The 17,800-nt window shown below is 52.4% G+C and overlaps 6 protein-coding genes across 6 annotated transcripts; 5 read left to right on the top strand and 1 right to left on the bottom strand.

Annotated features, from left to right (window-relative positions):
* Positions 1 to 1,337: 1,337 nt before the first annotated feature.
* On the top strand, positions 1,338 to 2,269 carry T069G_05544 (ser-Thr-rich glycosyl-phosphatidyl-inositol-anchored membrane family domain-containing protein; the record flags this gene model as incomplete). The annotated part of the gene is made up of 2 exons (XM_056172754.1): positions 1,338 to 1,569; positions 1,629 to 2,269. The coding sequence occupies 2 exons, from the start codon at positions 1,338 to 1,340 to the stop codon at positions 2,267 to 2,269; spliced, it is 873 nt and encodes a 290-aa protein (XP_056029612.1).
* Positions 2,270 to 4,929: 2,660 nt separating this feature from the next.
* T069G_05543 (tetrahydrofolate dehydrogenase/cyclohydrolase, catalytic domain-containing protein) lies at positions 4,930 to 6,058 on the top strand (the record flags this gene model as incomplete). Its single annotated transcript, XM_056172753.1, has 3 exons — positions 4,930 to 5,132; positions 5,191 to 5,923; positions 5,975 to 6,058. The coding sequence occupies 3 exons, from the start codon at positions 4,930 to 4,932 to the stop codon at positions 6,056 to 6,058; spliced, it is 1,020 nt and encodes a 339-aa protein (XP_056029611.1).
* Positions 6,059 to 8,808: 2,750 nt separating this feature from the next.
* T069G_05542 (uncharacterized protein) lies at positions 8,809 to 11,556 on the top strand (the record flags this gene model as incomplete). Its single annotated transcript, XM_056172752.1, has 2 exons — positions 8,809 to 9,540; positions 9,619 to 11,556. 2 exons carry the CDS (start codon positions 8,809 to 8,811, stop codon positions 11,554 to 11,556), a joined length of 2,670 nt encoding a protein of 889 aa, XP_056029610.1.
* A 1,127-nt stretch (positions 11,557 to 12,683) lies between these two features.
* T069G_05541 (nuclear pore assembly and biogenesis domain-containing protein) lies at positions 12,684 to 13,232 on the top strand (the record flags this gene model as incomplete). Its single annotated transcript, XM_056172751.1, has 1 exon — positions 12,684 to 13,232. The coding sequence occupies one exon, from the start codon at positions 12,684 to 12,686 to the stop codon at positions 13,230 to 13,232; it is 549 nt and encodes a 182-aa protein (XP_056029609.1).
* Positions 13,233 to 13,685: 453 nt separating this feature from the next.
* T069G_05540 (conserved hypothetical ATP binding protein domain-containing protein) lies at positions 13,686 to 14,943 on the bottom strand (the record flags this gene model as incomplete). The annotated part of the gene is made up of 2 exons (XM_056172750.1): positions 13,686 to 14,540; positions 14,896 to 14,943. The coding sequence occupies 2 exons, from the start codon at positions 14,941 to 14,943 to the stop codon at positions 13,686 to 13,688; spliced, it is 903 nt and encodes a 300-aa protein (XP_056029608.1).
* A 1,544-nt stretch (positions 14,944 to 16,487) lies between these two features.
* Positions 16,488 to 17,729, top strand: T069G_05539 (s-adenosylmethionine synthetase, central domain-containing protein; the record flags this gene model as incomplete). The annotated part of the gene is made up of 2 exons (XM_056172749.1): positions 16,488 to 16,535; positions 16,602 to 17,729. The coding sequence occupies 2 exons, from the start codon at positions 16,488 to 16,490 to the stop codon at positions 17,727 to 17,729; spliced, it is 1,176 nt and encodes a 391-aa protein (XP_056029607.1).
* Between the last annotated feature and the right edge of the window lie 71 nt (positions 17,730 to 17,800).

Below are 17,800 nucleotides of genomic sequence, written 5' to 3'. Positions count from 1 at the left end.
ATGGATGACTGTAGTCGGTCTCATGGCAACGCACGCCATTTCATCAAGAATTCACCTCAGCCCAACGACCAACAACAGCGGCACAAGCTTCAACGAGCAAAGAACCTTTGTAGCAGCACCGCTCACACACACAAGTATCGGTACAGTACAGCACCGCACCCATAGCACGCCTACACTACGAGTACAGCAGCCAACGTGACGTTGGACGGGGAATGGAGCCCGTGCTCGTCTCGTGGCCTGGCGATACGGAGTAATATCTTGCCAGACCGAAGCCCAAGTTACCAGTTACGAGCCGTGAAATAACCTGGCTCAGCCCTGTCTGCACCTCATCCACTAGCAGCCAATCAGCAGCGGCCCTCAACAGCGTAATTTGCTTTTTTGCCCCTGACGGCCGGCGCCCCGCTTTTGCCGGCCTGGTTGCAGATACGTGGTTCGTCACTTTTTGCTGGAGGGCTCCTGCAGGAACAGAAGAAAACAGGAACAGGAAATGTACAAAGTACCCGTCCCGAGCTAGAGCGTGCTAGCCTCAGCAGCTTGAAGCAATGCCCCCTTGGCCCTGGTCGTGACTGTACCGTACCCTGCAAGTACTGTACTTGCGTGGCTTGGTAGCTCTGCTGTACGCCAATGGTCTCATTGGAGAGGCAATCTCACGATGGCTGCACGCTGGCGGCCTATCAATCAGCACGACGGTATTCAATTCCTCAACTCTGCTATACAATATTGCTGCTTGGGTGCACAACTGTAGGTATCGTAGATTCTCAGCTCTACGGACAGAGCATACAGTATCGTATTCTCTGTTTCAACAGCAGCGGTAATCTCCTTCGTGGTTACATGTGCTATGCATGAGCCATCTTTTGCTTGTAGGGGCTCGGCCAGTCCACGCCAAAAACCCGCATCCACTCGCGCACAGCTCGCCTAACCGCGCTATTGCGTCCGCTGGGATTCAGTGGCTACCTTACGAGTCCATCCCATCATGGAGCGCCTGTCCGCCTTTACAGTAGCTCCCTGTACGAGTACCTGTACTTGTCTGAGTGTGTGCCGGGCGTCTGGCTCAGAGCTGACCGGGGGGTGTCTATTCTCTTCTCTGCCTAGACCCTCATGAAACGCTCAGGTGCTCGTGCTTATTATCTCACCTCTCCCCCATTCCATCCACCTGTTTCTGTTCTTGTTTCTCCTTCACCCACACTCCAGGCTCAGCCGCATAACGCTCCTTTCAGCTTTTTGCATACCAGTCACTCTTTTGTCTTTACGACAACCACACTCTTTTTTTGAACCATTTTCATTCATTCTTCCTTTCAAAACCAAGTAACTTTTTTGTTCAACTTCTCTTCGACAAGATGCGTTTCACTCTGACTGTCCCTGCTTTCCTGGCTCTGGTCTCCGCGGCCTTTGCCCAGACTGCCGACTTCGACCCCGTCACCGTGCCTACTTCCAACCAGGAGATCGCTGCCGGCGCTCCCTTCACCGTTGAGTGGACTGTTCCCGCCAAGTACGCCGCCGACACCATCACCATCGAGCTGATTGGTGGCCCTACCCAGGCCACCCAGCAGGTCCTTGGAACGATTGCCAGTAAGTTGATGCTCTCCAGAGCCCAGGTGCTCTACTCGGTTGTTAACATAGCAAACTAGCCGGTGTCAAGAACAGCGCCAAGAGCTTCGTCTGGAACGTTGATGCCACCCTGGGCACCCAGGCTTTCTACGGCCTCATCGTCCGCTCCGAGAGCAACCCCAACGTCTTCCAGTACTCCAACCCCTTCCACATCAAGACTGGAAGCGTCAAGGCCAGCTCTACTCCCGCTGGACCTGCCCACACCTCTTCTGGCAGCTACGGAAACCTCCCTCCTGCGGACACCACCACTGTCACCACCTCCACTGGTGTCAAGACCGTTACTCTGGCCACTCAGTCCACCACCCAGGCTCCTGTCTACACTCCTCCCGTCTACACTCCTCCGGCCGTCACTGATGTTACCGTCATCCTGAACGCTACCACCACTGTTCCTTGCCGCAACTCCACCATTGCTCCTCCCACCCTGAGCGCTCCCACCACTCTGCAGAGCGCCACCCGTCTGCCTCCTCCTCCTCCCAGCTCTCCCGTCTACGTTCCTCCCGGTGTCCAGACCAGCTCCGTCTGGGTTGCTCCCTCTGCTCCCTCTGCCTCTAACCCTGCTGTCACCGCTCCTCCCACCATCCCTACCAACGGTGGTGCTCGCGTTGGCGGCAGCGCCCTGGCTCTGGTTGCCTCCCTGGTTGCTGCTTACTTCGCTCTGTAAGCGAGAGATGTTTGGAGATTTCGGGTTTTAATCGGCTTGCGGGTTTGATGCCAATTTCTACGGGAGCCTACAGCTCTGGTTTTTACAGTTGATTGCACATATTTTTTTACTTGGAAAAGGGGAAGAAGATTGGTTCTGGTCCGAATCTATCTAGATATACTTGCGGTACGATGTCTGTCTTTTTATGGAACCATGTCGTTTTCGATGTAGGATATTTAGCGCCTGCGTGTTAATAGATTGGTTCTTTCTTAATTGATAATGATTTTACGAGTTTGATCTGCTTCTACTGCGACTTGTGAAGTTACGAGCCCATGTAGATCAGGACTCTGTGTGTGTGTGAATCGAAGCTACCTACCTAGTAGAGAGATAGCCAACGCTCATCGCAATTCTCTCGGAGCCAATGGTGGATTTCTCACCGAGGCTGCGATACGAGTAAAGTAAGCGACGATCACTCTCCTCTCCCCGGTGATGAGACAGACATGGGGAGCGGTTGAGCGGCTATACTAGAAGATGGGGCCGTCTGCTTTGGCGATGAACGACTCAACGGGGCAATTGATCTGCAAGTCGGGAGCTCTAAGACAATGACGCATGATGAAGAGACATTTTTGCCCTGCTTCCATCATAGTGTCTCAGAATTGCGACGCCATCCCTTGCTGTGTCTACAATCATCTTCATACTGCTAATAATACTACTACTCGCCATGTCATGAGTAAGCATGTATCAAAGTTTTGTAGGTAGTAAAAACAGATGCAAGGGCGGTGCTGTGCCAAAAGGGGTTGTTGTGTGCGTGTGTGGTGTTTCCTAACCGACCTGCCTCAGTTGGTTTAACGCAGGACCGCATTGCATTGCGGCGTTAAAATGGCAGCGTCGCAGTAGCTTAGGGGTTTGAGAGGTACCTAGTAGTGCTGAGCCTATTTTTGGGTTGGGCGGTACACTTGTGTCAACTTTTTTTTCTTTTTTTGAGAATCCAATCAAAATTCTTTTTTTGGATGTGGCTGGCTCTAGGGTGGGAATGGGGCTGAATACACGTATGAGTATGAGTACCTAACCGTGAGCTACTGTAAAGATGCGTGTGGATATAGTCGTGTCGCTTTAGTGAGTGCTTTTTGCATGTATAAAGTGCTTATTGCAGTGTTATTGCGCCTTGGTGAGATTTACCTACATAAAGGTGTGAATCTAAATTGTATAGCTTCATCTTAGGCTCAGAGGATGGCATCGCGTGACGACATCAGGCGGCCGCGTAGCAGAAAGCTGCATGTTTTAGTGTACATGTCATCCGCAGCAGAGATGGGCAACCCCTTCATATAATATACTTTTAGTAGCTTCCCGCGACTGAGGTGTGCGTGAATGATATGTGAGAGGGGTATTATATGTGTTGAGTTGAGCGTTGATTAGAAGGAAGAATATATGTTTGCTGTATTGGGGTGCGGTCTGCTTTATCTGAACTACATGCTGACCTGCGCATTGAGAGACAAGCCACCTCAACTGGGTTATCCAGCATGGATCCCAAATTACTTATAGGGAGCTAGCAAAATCTTCATAGATAGCCACTGTTAAACAAGAATACCAGACAATACAAAGAGATCACGACGGTAGCAGGTAAAATATGGCAAAAATAAGCATTAAGGTACTAAGATGTTGGACGAGGGTTGAGAGAGTAGCACACTTAATGTACATATACTTCCTCGGCATCTCACCGTCAAGCGCTTGATACTGTTGTCGCCGGGATATTGCGATAGTCAGTTGATTTGATATATGCGATTACTTCATTACTTTACATGCCTTTGAGGAGTAGAATAACTAGCAAATAGTTCTGACTAATTCTGTGTATGTAGAACAAAGCATGTCTTACTTGCAGAATACAATGGGGATGCTGAGGAACTGGAATGCTCCAAAATGCCCCGCGTGTTCGTCCCCATCTTCAGCTCCATCTCCACACAATATGTACGTTGGAATGCTGAGTAGCATTTTGATTGCCTCATTGCCCGTTCTGGATGCCTCACTTTAGCTGTGCACATGTCGTACTGTCGAGTAACGCTCACGCAGAGATGAGACTACTTTGAGTCACATACTGCTTTCACACGACACTTACAATCTCCGCCAATCAAAACCGACTTGATTCAACTAGATAAACATGGCGGTTAAACATAATCTGGAAGTCATTTATAATAGAGATGTATCTACATCAACACAGCTGAAATGCTTATCCGGCAATCCAATCACTGATGCTTGGAGCTAAGCCATAGCCGGTAAGAGGGGCAGTGAGCGCCGGTGGACGGAGCAGAGGGGCCTCGATTTTTTTTTTCTCGCTCTCTCACATGTTGCGAGACAAAATGACAGCTTCAGCTCAATCATTTCCCTCAGAGTTGTCCCTCATCCTATGCGCCATTTGTCGCCCGTCTTGATTGAAGCGTTCACCAGATCTATTGCCTGTAAGGTTGCCTTTTTCTGTTCTTCTTTTTGCGTATAAAGGAAGTTGCGCTGATGTCATAAAGGGTCGCATTCTTTCCGCTCTGGCTTTGGTGGGGTCAAGAGTCACACTCGTCATCCTCATTTTTTTCTTCCTCTTTGCATCCAGAGGTGAGCAATTCCTTGAAAGACTGTGCAGCACCTCCGCTAATACAGCAATTGAATTGCTCTCTCTCTGCAGTCGCATCACCATGTCTTCTCAAGCTGCCCCAAAGACCTGCAAGGTCATCACGGCCGAAACAATCGCAAAGAAGCTGCTGCTCGAGGTCAAGGAAACCCTTGCCAAGATCCAGGAGACTGGTAGCAGTGCCCCGACCCTGGTAGCATTCCTTGCAAACGAGGACCCTGCCGCTATCAAATATGCCGAGTGGTCCAAGAAGACCTGCGAGGAAAAGTGAGAACACTGCCATGTTGCAATCTCTACGGCAAAAGGTACTAACTGCCTCTTCAAGTGGGTTCAACTTTGAGCTGCGCATCGTCGATAAGGATCTCCTCGAAGAGGACATTATGAAGGCCAACGAGGATGATGCCGTCGACGGAATCATTGTCTACTACCCAATCTTCCCCAAGAACCCCACCCACGACAAGTACGTCCAGGAGACGGTTGATCTTTCCAAGGATGTCGAGGGATTGCGCCACAGCTACTTGCACAACATGTACCACAACATTCGCTTCTTGGACGCTCCCGAGAACAAGAAGAAGTCTATTCTGCCCTGCACACCGCTGGCCGTGGTCAAGATTCTTGAGCACCTCCAGATCTACAACCCCATCCTCGCTTATGGCAACCGCCTGTTTGGCAAGACTATTACCGTCATCAACCGATCCGAGGTGAATGGCCGCCCTCTTGCAGCTCTGCTGGCCAATGACGGTGCCACAGTCTACTCCGTAGACATTACTGGCGTTCAGGTCTTCACTCGAGGCCAAGGTATCAAGAAGCCTCGCCATCAGGTAGAGGAGAAGGAGGGCTGGGGTCTGGAGCAGTGCCTGCCATTGAGCGACGTCATCATTGGAGGAGTGCCCGCCGAGTCATACAAGGTGCCGACAGAGCTCATCAGGGACGGTGCCGTGTGCATCAACTTTTCCTCTTTCAAGAACTTTGACGGAGACGCCGTCAAGGAGAAGGCATCCATCTATGTGCCATCCGTTGGAAAGGTCACAATTGCCATTCTGCTGAGAAATCTTGTGGTGAGTGTACTTTTACTTTTGGAACTGAAGCTTGATAAGCTAATTGAACAGCGTCTGGTTGCGAACCGTCCCTCCAAGGAGACTCTGGATAAGAGCACCATCCAGGCCCGAACCGAAGCCTTTGCCGACGATTGATTTGATTCGACGGATCCAAGACAATAGTCCTTAAAAACGCAGACTTTTCTTTCTCCCTTTCTTAAAAAGACTAAAACAACGGCATATTACTGGGTGGGCCATGCAGGGGGTCTTCACTTTTGATTTTGAGCTCTGGGGGGGCAGGAAAATAAAAATAAACAGAACGAAACGGCTGGTCGATCTCGGCCCGCAGCGGACGCAAGCAAGGCACGTTGATTACCTACAGTAGATGAGATGGATCGTGAAGAGGTTTGAGGGGCACCTAAAACGGGAAAACAAAAAAATCTCATAGAAGAGTTGAGGCATCTTGTACCACTCTGTAGAAAGCAGAATAGTTGGGCCAAGCGTTCTCTAGCACGGCGCGTACAAGTACCTGCGCAACCGATCCGGTGCATTTGGCTCCGTGTTACGCGGCCGAATGATTTGAAGCCATTCGAGCCGCGGAGTTCCAGTACTGTATCTGTACAAGATCTGGCGGAGTATACGGAGTAGGTACAGCACGGAGCATTGAAGTTGGCCTCACGAAGAGCAATAGCCATTGAGAGGGTGGAGCTAGACAATGACGCGGCTCTATAAACGAGAATGGCAAATGAAATGCTTGGATGCAAAGATCATCCATGGGTAAATAGGTTGAAAGCAGGAATTGACTACCTAAAATTGCATGGAGTGTGCGTGTGAGAGACAAGAAAAAGGTGGCATGATCAGCCGTGTTTTGTTTTCCTTTTTCTGCAGCTAAAGTCGAGTATCTTGTTTCTCTTGCCTCAACTGTCATTGTGCCTTGTTTTAGGCGCATTAGCTGCTTACACTGTACCCTCGTACAGCTGAATATATGAAGTCGGACTGGCATATACAACTTGATACAAGTACTAGCAGTAACAAGTAAGGTACCTGTGCTCCGTAATCAGCACGGCCTGGATACGACCCTTTTGACGGATATTAGACCAGGCCAACGGCATCCAATCAATCGACCGAGTCCCTGTCAGGACTAGAACAGGTACCAGGCAAGTGGAGCTCAGGTACCGCCCCAGAAACGGCTTAGCAGGGCCCGGTCGACACGCCGCGACTTGAAGGGAAAAAAACGAAACGAAACGGAAACGGAGAGAGATTACGAGCATCGGGGTAAGATTATGCAGCCCTCCACCGCATTGACTGGGAGTAATACCAACAGTACTTGATTTTGTTTTGATATACGAGGAGGGGTACTCGAAACAAGTACTCGTAGAGCAGGTGGGTGACACGGAGATGCCATGCACGGAGTATTATTCGTTTCATACAATATCAAGTTCACTCAGTCGCACACGGGTATGTACCTGGGTGTACTAATCGTCGTATTCTCGATAGAGTCTATTTGCGCTGTACTGTAAAGTGCAGTGGTACAGGCATGGAGCCCATTTTCCGATTGGATTCTATTTCGGATATTGCGAATGGGAGCGACAAGAAATGGAGTGCGGTGACGGTGACTGTTGGTGGCGGCAACCCGTGCGGTCGGTTGGTGGCCTAGCAAATGTCGTGATATGGGGATTTTTTATATTAACCGGCCGCCTGCATCCAATATCACGCGCATGCATGCAGGCGTGCGTGCGGCAAGCCATTGTTGCCGTACAGTACTGGGTAGTATTCGTGGGTGACGAACCGTTGCATCCGTATCGAGTGTCAAAGGTCGAGGCCAATGGATGGAGTACCTGTAGGATCGAATGGCATCCCATCCATGTGAAGAGGTACCTTACATGTACCTCCCGTCCTTTGTAAACCCTCGGCGTCTCGTAACGTGATGCGCAGATCCAGCGAAACAAAACAAAATCACCTCAAAACGCACAGGTAAAAACACACACTAACAAGGACACACACTAACAAGGCAACTATGCGCATCATCGCTCGTCCATGACAACAATTTCGATTTGACGCATAAAGGACGCTCCATGCTTTTTGCACTGGCCTCTCCTTAGTCAGGCGGCCGGCGCCCTGATTGGGCCTTCTGCGCTGTGCCTTAGCACCTAGAGGCTGCCATTCGCTGGGCCTCTAGCTGTCTTTGTCCCGGTCCGCCGCACTAATCGCCCTAGAAGAGGCCCTTTTGGATCATTTCTCAGGCCCCTGTCCCACCAATCTCCCTCCCTCTTTCGATTTGCGCAAAGTACTTGGATGTACCTGGAGGGCGGCCCGGGCCACGAGACCGCAGGCCAAGGCGCAATTTTTGGCGGGCGATGCCTCCAGCTTCTCTTTTTCGCGACGGCCTCTCTTTGTCAATCCCTTCTAGTATTTTGCTTTCCCTTGTTCTTTCTATTGCTGCAACGGCGGCCTGAGCGTGCTCTGCTTGCTCGTCTGGCGTTGCTTAAACCGCAGATACGACCTCAACTCGGCTCGACTCTTTCTGAAGCTTTTCCCGAGGCCTTTCGCCCGATCCACTGTCGCTCCTTTCTTGTCCCGTGGCGCGCCCGATCGATCTCTCGGAGTTTTTGAATATCTCTCCCTTTTTCTTTTTTTTGCAGTACTTGCTTCGTTGTTCAAGGCACAGCAGCCCGCCAAGCCCTTAGCCACCGTCGTACAGCTCTTTTTCCGTTACCGCTACTCTGGATTCTGCTTTGTTGGGCGCTTGGACCGTAGTGTTGCCTCATCTGAATCAGTCTTTGCCCCCCAGGCTCGGAAGAATAAAGAGGACGAGGGGACCAGGCCAGACGACGAACTCAACAGCACAACACCAACACTCGACTCGACTTGGAGAACAGCCACAGCTAAGCTGAGCCGCCGTGACGATGCAGTCCATTGCCACGAATCGCTATGACAACCGACAGGATGCTCGCGGCACGGCGGTTCCCTATCCCCAGCCTGCGTCTCCCACCTTGACCAATCCAGACATGATCCTGCCCGACTACGATGGCCCCGATTTGTATCACAGCCAGCCTAACACAGGCCCATCGCTGTGGAATAGCGGTCACCATATCGAGGACGGATTCCAGTTCACGCAGGAATTCTACTCCAACCCCGATCCCATGTCGACGCCAATCATCTACGGCAATGGAACCATGCTTTCAGACATTGGAGAGGTCACCGAGGTGGAGAGCGTCGTTGGTCCGATACCGTCTCGCAATGCGTCCAAGCGCTCAAACCACAGTTCGGGTGACGAAGGCCCGTTTCGAGCCTCGCTGGCCGGAGGAAAGAAGTTTATCCAGCAGCGGCTTCAGCAGCAGCGCCAACAGCAGAGCAAGGATCGCGAGCGGAGGATGTCGACCGAATCAACCAGCACAATCGGAACGCACGACGGCGGTGCCTTTGTCGACTTTGACGACTCCGCCAGCCAGGGAGGCGATAGCATCTTTCAGGGCGATGACGAGGAAAGCGTCGCATCTGCGTACCACGAGGGGACGCCTGTCTCGCAGCACTTACGCGCCTATGATCCCATGACTGCCCGGAGACTGAGTGACGATGGGGCTTCCCTCAGCAAGCGGGCCGAGCAGATTCTGGCCAATGCTAAAATGAGATTAACTGTAAGCCCAGCATACGGAGCGATGCTATTCATTATGAGAGAATAAGGACTGATGATAGATTTCTTCCCCCCTTTTTAGCATATGGAGGACAATCTTACCCGAGCAAGAACATTGAGCTATTCATCTGTGTCGGACGGCTCAACGCCATCACCTACCACGGCAAGAGCTCCCACATCCCTTCGCAGGCCCGGTATAACGCCATCTCCGACGAACCCCTCCAAGGGCACAAACGAGAACGGAACTGCTTTCGGAGCAACTTATGGAGCACAAAAGACGTCAGTTCATCCTCAACGTTCCGCCAGTGCTCTTGGCTCTGCCGGAGGCTATCGACGGCCCCTGCCTACATCTAGAAGTATGGACGGCTTAGGGAGCACGCCAGGCCACGGTTCTCAGCCGCACTTCCATTACTACCAACTTGACAGCACTTTGGAGAGTCTAGGTGAGGGTGGAAATGGTGTTGGAATGAACGGGAAGCAGAACGGTTCGCGGACGACCACCTTGGCAAGTCCTACGATGGGGGGCTTTAATGAGTTGGGGCTGACCCGCTCCGCCTCAGCATCGCAGATGCGTGAACTTCAGGATCAACTGAAGGGCTTGAAAGGAAAGATATCCACTCTGAAGGAGCAGGCGCGAGCAGATAGCATGAGGCGTCGCAGTCTTCAGAGCCTTCGCATGCCAAGCCCCTTTACCAACGCCACCTGGGAACCGGGTTTCGCGGAGCAGGGCGGTGACCACAGCAGCAGCAGCGACGAGAAGCTCTCGGAGGTGGAATACGTCTACGGAAACCCTGGTAATAGCGATAACGACCACGAACGAAAACAAGCCGAGTATGTGGCTTCACCTATTGAAGAAGAAGAGGAGGAAGTGGAAGAGGAGGTGATGGCGCAAGAGGAAGAACCAGAGGAAGAGCAGGAGAGCGGAGACGGAGAAGGAGAGGAAGGGGGAGCTGGGGTGCATTATGAGTATCCTCAGACTCCCGAGCCCCAGGACAACTATGAAGAAAATTACGAAGAAAGCGAAACGCCCAAGGGCCGGGCTCTGGCCAGTCCGTTGGAAGTGAGCCAACAGGAAGTAACTGATGGCAGCCGGAGCTCTTCGCCAGCCGAGAGCGTTTCCACCGAGTACACGGAAGCTGAATCGAGCCCCGAGGCCTTCCGAGATGGTTATTCCAGCGAAAGCGAAGAGTCACTTTATCACGAATCTGTCCAGCAGCCCATTTCTCACGAAGATCGAGAAGACGCCTTTGATTATGAGCACTTCTTTCTGCACTCCGCCATGGGCACTATGGGAGGGCGACGAATGCGCTCTGAAAGTGTGAGCTCGACGGGCTCGGTGGAAACGGCTCGTGGCCCAACACGACAGTCGCATAAGCGGAGCAACAGTGCAGATTCGACAGCGTCTATCGACACGTTTGCCACGGCCGCAGAGGATCCTGCCAGTCGTAGTTCAACAGCCCAGTCGGGTTTCAGGGTCTATACTGCGGCCGATCTGTTTCAGGATGCCCGAGAGAGGCACGCGAGATCATTCCGAAACTCAACCGACAGCGACGGGACTGTCTCTAGTCAGGTGCACCAGCGGAGCAGCACCATGACGATGGCTCGACCAGTTAGCCACAGCTCGATCAAGACTATGCACCGGCCGTCATACTCGTCCTTTGAATCAGTGGGAACGAACAGGAGCTTTCCACTTGTCAACAAGGCTAAGCTAAACGGCGGTATCTTGACACCCAGCGGTTCTCCCGATCAACCACTGAAGCGGATTAGAGACTCGCTGTTGACCGATGCTTCGAGCATTTACTCTCAAGCCAGTAGCAACAGCCGAGGCGGACAATCACCCGCTCTCCAGGTCTTGTCCAAGGATGTCCAGATGACGGTGGAACGACTGGTGGCGAGTCTCGGCAAGTGTGTACTGGCATTGGGTGAAGCAGATGGAGCTCATCCAGGCGGCCATGAGTTGTACAAACGGAGGATCGAAGCAGCCCTGCGAGTTCTCGAGGGAGAGGTTGAGCTTCCCTGAACTCGAAGTGGAGGGTGAATTTCTCGACCTGCAGAATATCTTGTGGAGGAATTTTGGAGTATACACTGACTCTGGGCACATATAAAGAACTGAGAGGAGTGCTGCATTTTACTGGGGATGGGGGACGTCGAGTTAGGGAGTGGAGTGGACAAACTATGTAATGCTGTCCGATGCCTTCTCTTGGCACGGATGGCCTACACTTTCGATACCCTTTTCTTTTTTTCTCTTTTGTCTTATTACTTATTTAATTTTCTTCTTCCTTTTCAGCACTTTGCAAGACTTTGTCTTTCGAGCGTTTCTGCTTTGGGAGGCGATGCTTGCTGAGACGAATTGCGATGATGACACGACGGCGGGAGGAAGGAACTCTGTTTTTGGCGACCACCTGGGCTAGCATATAGAAAAGAATAAAAATTGAATATGTCATGCAGTTTTGATTCGGAACGATTGTGTGATGATGTGAAAATCATGGATGGAGATGTGTAAAGTGAGAAGTAGGAGTATAATACTACAAATAAGAGCAGTGAAGTCATCTCGAGTTGGTTGAGCATCAATAACGGTTTAGCGCCGAGGCAGCATCACATGCAAACGGGGCACGTAAGATTTAGCAGCTATTTTTCCCACGAGCTTTAGTGAGAAAGCGGGCCAAAAAAAAACCCACGGGAACAGGACAGAAGAAAAGAGCGGGGGTGATGAGGTCTCGAACCAAATCAGGAGAGAGGTTTCTAAGATAACATAATAATAAAACCGAACAGTTTGTTTCTTTCTAAACCAGACGGAGGAAAGGCTCGAACGGACAGGCAGAACAAGGCCGCAAGAACCAAAGGAGCGTTGTAGAAGAAAGATCCGAACTTGACCCGGGCCTAACGCCTGACAAAGGGACGAGAGTTTGGGACAGTGAAAGAACGTCCTGCGGTATCTTATCACGGGATCCCTGTTCACCACGAAATAAACTTGTTCGTTGGTGTGCCCTCTTGGGGGTATTATTTCTTCTTTGTTTGTTTGGTCTATATCTATAGCAAACTACGACGACAGACGGACGCGCAGATCGACGAAAGATAACACCCCATCACCACTGAAGAACTCAACCCACATAATAAACAACAACAACAACACCAACACCAGAGATCATGGACGAAACGATCGTGAAGCAGCTCCTGGCATCGTTCCTCCCCCCCAACGTCGTCGCCCTCATCGACACACACATCCTCGACCCGCGCTCCCCCATCCAAATCTTCAAGCGTCAAGCCCTCGCGCAAGCCCGCGACGGCGCCTCAGCCGTGATACCCCTCGTCCAGCCCGTCGCGGACCGCGGCATGGCCGTCCTCGCGGAGCACCAGGGCGCGCTGGACCTCCTCCTGCCGCTGGCGACCATCGTGGCGACGCTGGTGGTGCTCAACTGGATCCGGCGGCTGGTGCTGTGGTGGACGCGGCTGGCGATGCGGGCGGTGCTGTGGGCGGCCGTCGTGGCGCTGGCGGCGTGGGTGTGGAACAGGGGGGTGCTTGTGAGCGCGCGGGACGCGGCGGTGGTTGGGGCCAAGATTATGGGTTACATGGCTGTGTTGAAGAATGTTTGGCTGGATGAGTATAAGAGGTATGAAGGGCAGCAGGCGAGTGGAAGGTGGGACGAGTATTCGGCGAGGAGGAGTGGAGGGGGGATGTATGACCAGACGAGGTGAAGATGACAGCTTCTTTGTCTTGGGAGAGAGGTCCCGAGCAGTGATGGGAGGGGAAAGCAAATGAAAGACAACAACATGAACTTTTTTATAAGACACGAGACATGATGTATGATTGGCGATGGATGCAAACATGGGAAGACAATATCAAGGTTGAGGGGGATCATACGAGAGGTTGATAACGGCAAAGGCGACAGCGCGTCTTCAATCACGGGTGTTTTTGTTATTTTTTTTTTGGATGGATGAATTATCATGTTTTTTGCGTTTCTTTTTTAATTTGTTTTCTCAAGATGCAGCTCAACGGGATCGATCAGTTATACCTCCTGTTTTTTGCAAACCACAAAACGCCGTCGCTATGCATTATGCTCCCAACATATGAACCTATCTAAAGCCACTTTTTGTTACCCTATTGATATCCTTTTTGTTTTTTTACTTTTCCAATCCAATGCATACATCTTAATCTGCCTCGTCGTACTCCTGCTCGTCGTCGGGCTCCTTGGGGTCTTGAGCTTCGTGATACTGGATGCAGTCGTCAATGTGGCTGAGGATCCCGCCCACGCTGTCTTCGTCTGTGACGTCTAGCTTGAGGTAGTTAATCATGCTAAAGCTCTCAATGAGGCCTGCTACAGCCCTGTTGAGACGGCGGAAGCTGGCGCCCTTCATCACTTGGCTCTTCTCGTCGGGCGGGACGGACTCGTCGTCTTCGCCCTCCGGGCCTTCGGTGATCCTCCTGCTACGCTCCAAGGGGTCGTCGTCCAAGAGGGCTACGTCGGGCGTCAGGAAGCGCTTGAGATCCTTCTTCTTGACCTGGTCCTTGATCAAGTCCATCTTGGACAGGACGTTGATGTGGGGGACCTCGAGCATGAGCATGGCGCTCATGGCGCTGAGCGTGCCGGCGAAGAACTTTGCCCTGTCGACGACAAACGTCGCCTCGAGCAGGTAGACGGCGGCGAGCCGGATGTCCAGGGCGCCAGATTGAGACAGGAACTTGACCAGGGTGGGCAGGATCGGGATGTGCGTGTACAGCTCGATCTGGCCGGGCATGTCGATGATGATGAGGTACTCTTCGGTGAGCGAGTCCAGGGCCTCGGTCAGCCAGTCGAGGTTCTCCATGAGGAACTCGAAGCAGTAGATGAGGCCGCCGTTGGGGCCCAGGCCCACCTCCTCCATGGCATCTTTGAGGGAGATGAGCTCCTTGATGTCGAGGTCGGGCGTGTGCTCAAAGGACTCGGCGGCGGGGTCGAGGTTGATGTAAAAGGCCGACCGGCGGTTGAGCTGCAGATGGGTGATGAGGGCGGCGCAGAAGGTGGACTAGACGAGGAGCGAAGAAAGCATCAGTCAGTGAGTGAGTCAGTGTTTTTGGAGTTCTTTTGGCAGCATGTGGTGTTTCGGTGGTATGGCATGGCATTGCATCATCGCATCGCATAGCGTCGCATAGCAGCGTCTTGCTCATCCCACTCCCTTGCCTTATCGCAGGACGCAGGAAGACGGCAGAGCCCGGAGGAGGATCGGAGGGATTCCCATGTCGACACGATGGATTGCAAGCATCAGCACCAGCAACCAGCATCAGGGAGCCATCCGGGCCCCCTTCCTCTCTTCCTTTGTGATCAGGCGTAAGCGCGCATAAAAGGCAGAGCCAAAGCAGACAAAAGAGACAAGCCCATACCTTGCCCGCCCCCGCAGGGCCCATGACCATGGCGCCAAACTTGCTCATGATTTGCAGCTTCTGTTGGCTATATATACATGCACAGGTACTTTTTTCTTCCCTTGTGTTATCTCTTCTCCTTGGTTGGCGGCGATTTCTTTTTGGGAAGAGGAAATGGGCTGGGCGGGTTTTCGGCGCCGAAAAAAAATAATAATCCAAGGGACCCAGTTCAAGCTTAGTAGATCGAAGCTTTACGCATCTGGTGTGGGTTACTTTTGTTTCGGCGGATGTGGGGTTTTGGGCGAGAGAAAAAAAAAAACCACCCGAATGGGGGGCCAGCAGCACAAGCACATGCACGTTGCAGCAGCTTAGCAGTCAGATTCGTCGGCGGCAAAAGGTTGAGGGAGATGAAACTTGGGCGGCGGGGTCGGCAGGAATTGGTACAGAGTACGGAGGGGGAGCTGCAGTTGTTGCGCGCAGATGGAGGTAGCTTGTACTTGGATAAAGGACCCTGTTTGCATGTGCAGATGTACCTGGTACTAGTGCTGTGTGGTATCGCTGCACATGCTGGGGGATGGCAGGATGGATGGGGGATGGTGGGATCGTCCTTCGTCTTACTTGCTGCTGGGCACTATTTCGAACGAGTCACTGCAGAGCATCGATGGCTTGTTGACGTGAGATGGCGCAATTTCTGGCCGTGGGCGCACTGCTGCTAGACCGCCATAGAGGGGTACATGAGTTTGGCTGAGGGAGAAGGCTCTTCGCAGAGGTTACCTTTTAACAGACGCCATCTCAGGTACGGGTGTTGGACAATCTTTTTCTGGCTTGGCGTCGTTTTGGGTCCGAGTTCGAGTCACACCAAATCCAATCCAGCGTCCAAATTGGCACCGGGCAAGGTCTATCTATCGTTTTGCAACATACATTGCACGTTGGGCCTCTTTGAGTACACTGCAGTACACAATTGAGTCATCTCACCCAAAGCAATCAAGGGAATAGTGCTCGTAGTACATAGATTGTAGAAAATACCAGCTATACTGCTGGCTAAAGCCCCCAATCCTAGTCCAGCTCGGCTCTCCTTGCCAATCATGGCTGCAATGGGTTTGCGGTAATTTGCACAAAAACAACATGAACCATGTCCGTCCGCTCCTAGCACTATTCGGATTCTTTCTGCCAGCTTCTTTTTCGAAATCCCAACATTTGCATGTGCATGGTGTTGCGAGAGCGGGGTGACTTGCTGGGTACCTGCTGCCCTGCGCCAATCCCGCTGCACATCCCACGTACCCACGGTGCGAATACGAAAGGCCAGCGGTACATTTTACCCGCGTCGCATTTTTTCAAGACATTTCCCAGGTTATCTTATCCATGCCGTGCTTGGCCGCCCCTCTCCGACCGACCACCGGGCCTAAATAAAAATCCAGGCAAATCCGCCATTTTTTTCTTCTCCCCCTTCCTCCTCCTCAGCCATTTCTTATCATTTCCTGCCAGCTCACCTCTTTTCTCCCCTCTCGCATTCTCTCTCCTCGAGCGATTGTCCGTCCTCTTACCTCCTCTTCGTCTTTAGTTCTTCTCTTCTCTACTTTTTACCCCTCCTCACACACACACAGACCGCCACAATGTCTACTCCCAACGGCGTTTCCAAGTCAGGAACTTTCCTGTTCACCGTAAGCAAAATTCTCCTCTAAAACACCAATTCCAGCTTGCTCGCAGCTGCTAACTCCCGCCCACAGTCCGAGTCCGTCGGTGAGGGTCACCCCGACAAGATCGCCGATCAGGTCTCCGATGCCATCCTCGATGCCTGTCTCGCTGAGGACCCCCTCTCCAAGGTTGCTTGCGAGACTGCCACCAAGACTGGTATGATCATGGTCTTCGGTGAGATCACCACCCAGGCCAAGCTTGACTACCAGAAGATTGTCCGCAACACCATCAAGGACATCGGTTATGACGATTCCGAGAAGGGTTTCGACTACAAGACCCTCAACCTGCTCGTTGCCATTGAGCAGCAGTCCCCCGATATTGCTCAGGGTCTCCACCTTGACCAGGCTCTTGAGAGCCTTGGTGCCGGTGACCAGGGTATCATGTTCGGTTATGCCACCGACGAGACCCCCGAGCTCTTCCCCCTCACCCTCCAGCTTGCCCACAAGCTTAACGCTGCCATGTCCGCTGCTCGCCGTGACGGCAGCCTGCCCTGGCTCCGCCCCGACACCAAGACCCAGGTCACCGTTGAGTACAAGCACGACAACGGTGCCGTTGTCCCTGTCCGCGTCGACACCGTCGTCGTCTCTGCCCAGCACTCTGCCGACATCACCACTGAGAACCTCCGCAAGGAGATCCTCGAGAAGATCATCAAGGCCACCATCCCCGCCAAGTACCTTGATGAGAAGACCATCTACCACATCCAGCCCTCTGGTCTCTTCATCATCGGTGGTCCCCAGGGTGATGCCGGTCTGACCGGCCGTAAGATCATCGTCGACACCTACGGTGGTTGGGGTGCTCACGGTGGTGGTGCTTTCTCCGGAAAGGACTTCTCCAAGGTCGACCGATCTGCCGCCTACGTCGGCCGATGGATCGCCAAGTCCCTGGTCGCTGCCGGCCTCGCCCGCCGTGCTCTCGTCCAGCTCTCATACGCCATTGGTGTTGCTGAGCCCCTGTCCATCTACGTCGACACCTACGGCACCTCTGAGAAGACCTCTGATGAGCTTGTCAAGATCATCCGTGACAACTTTGACCTCCGTCCCGGTGTCATTGTCCGTGAGCTGAACCTGACTCGCCCCATCTACCTCCAGACTGCCAAGAACGGCCACTTCGGCACCAACCAGTCCTTCACCTGGGAGCAGCCCAAGCAGCTCAAGTTCTAAGCGGTAGCTGCTACTGCACGCAGAGCATTCAACAAGCGCTCTGCAACGTGATTTACAAAATGATGTGTTTT

Source organism: Trichoderma breve, chromosome 3 (genome assembly GCF_028502605.1).
Source record: "Trichoderma breve strain T069 chromosome 3, whole genome shotgun sequence".
In the NCBI taxonomy this organism is placed as follows: domain Eukaryota; kingdom Fungi; phylum Ascomycota; class Sordariomycetes; order Hypocreales; family Hypocreaceae; genus Trichoderma; species Trichoderma breve.
This window is presented reverse-complemented; position numbering and strand designations above follow the sequence as displayed.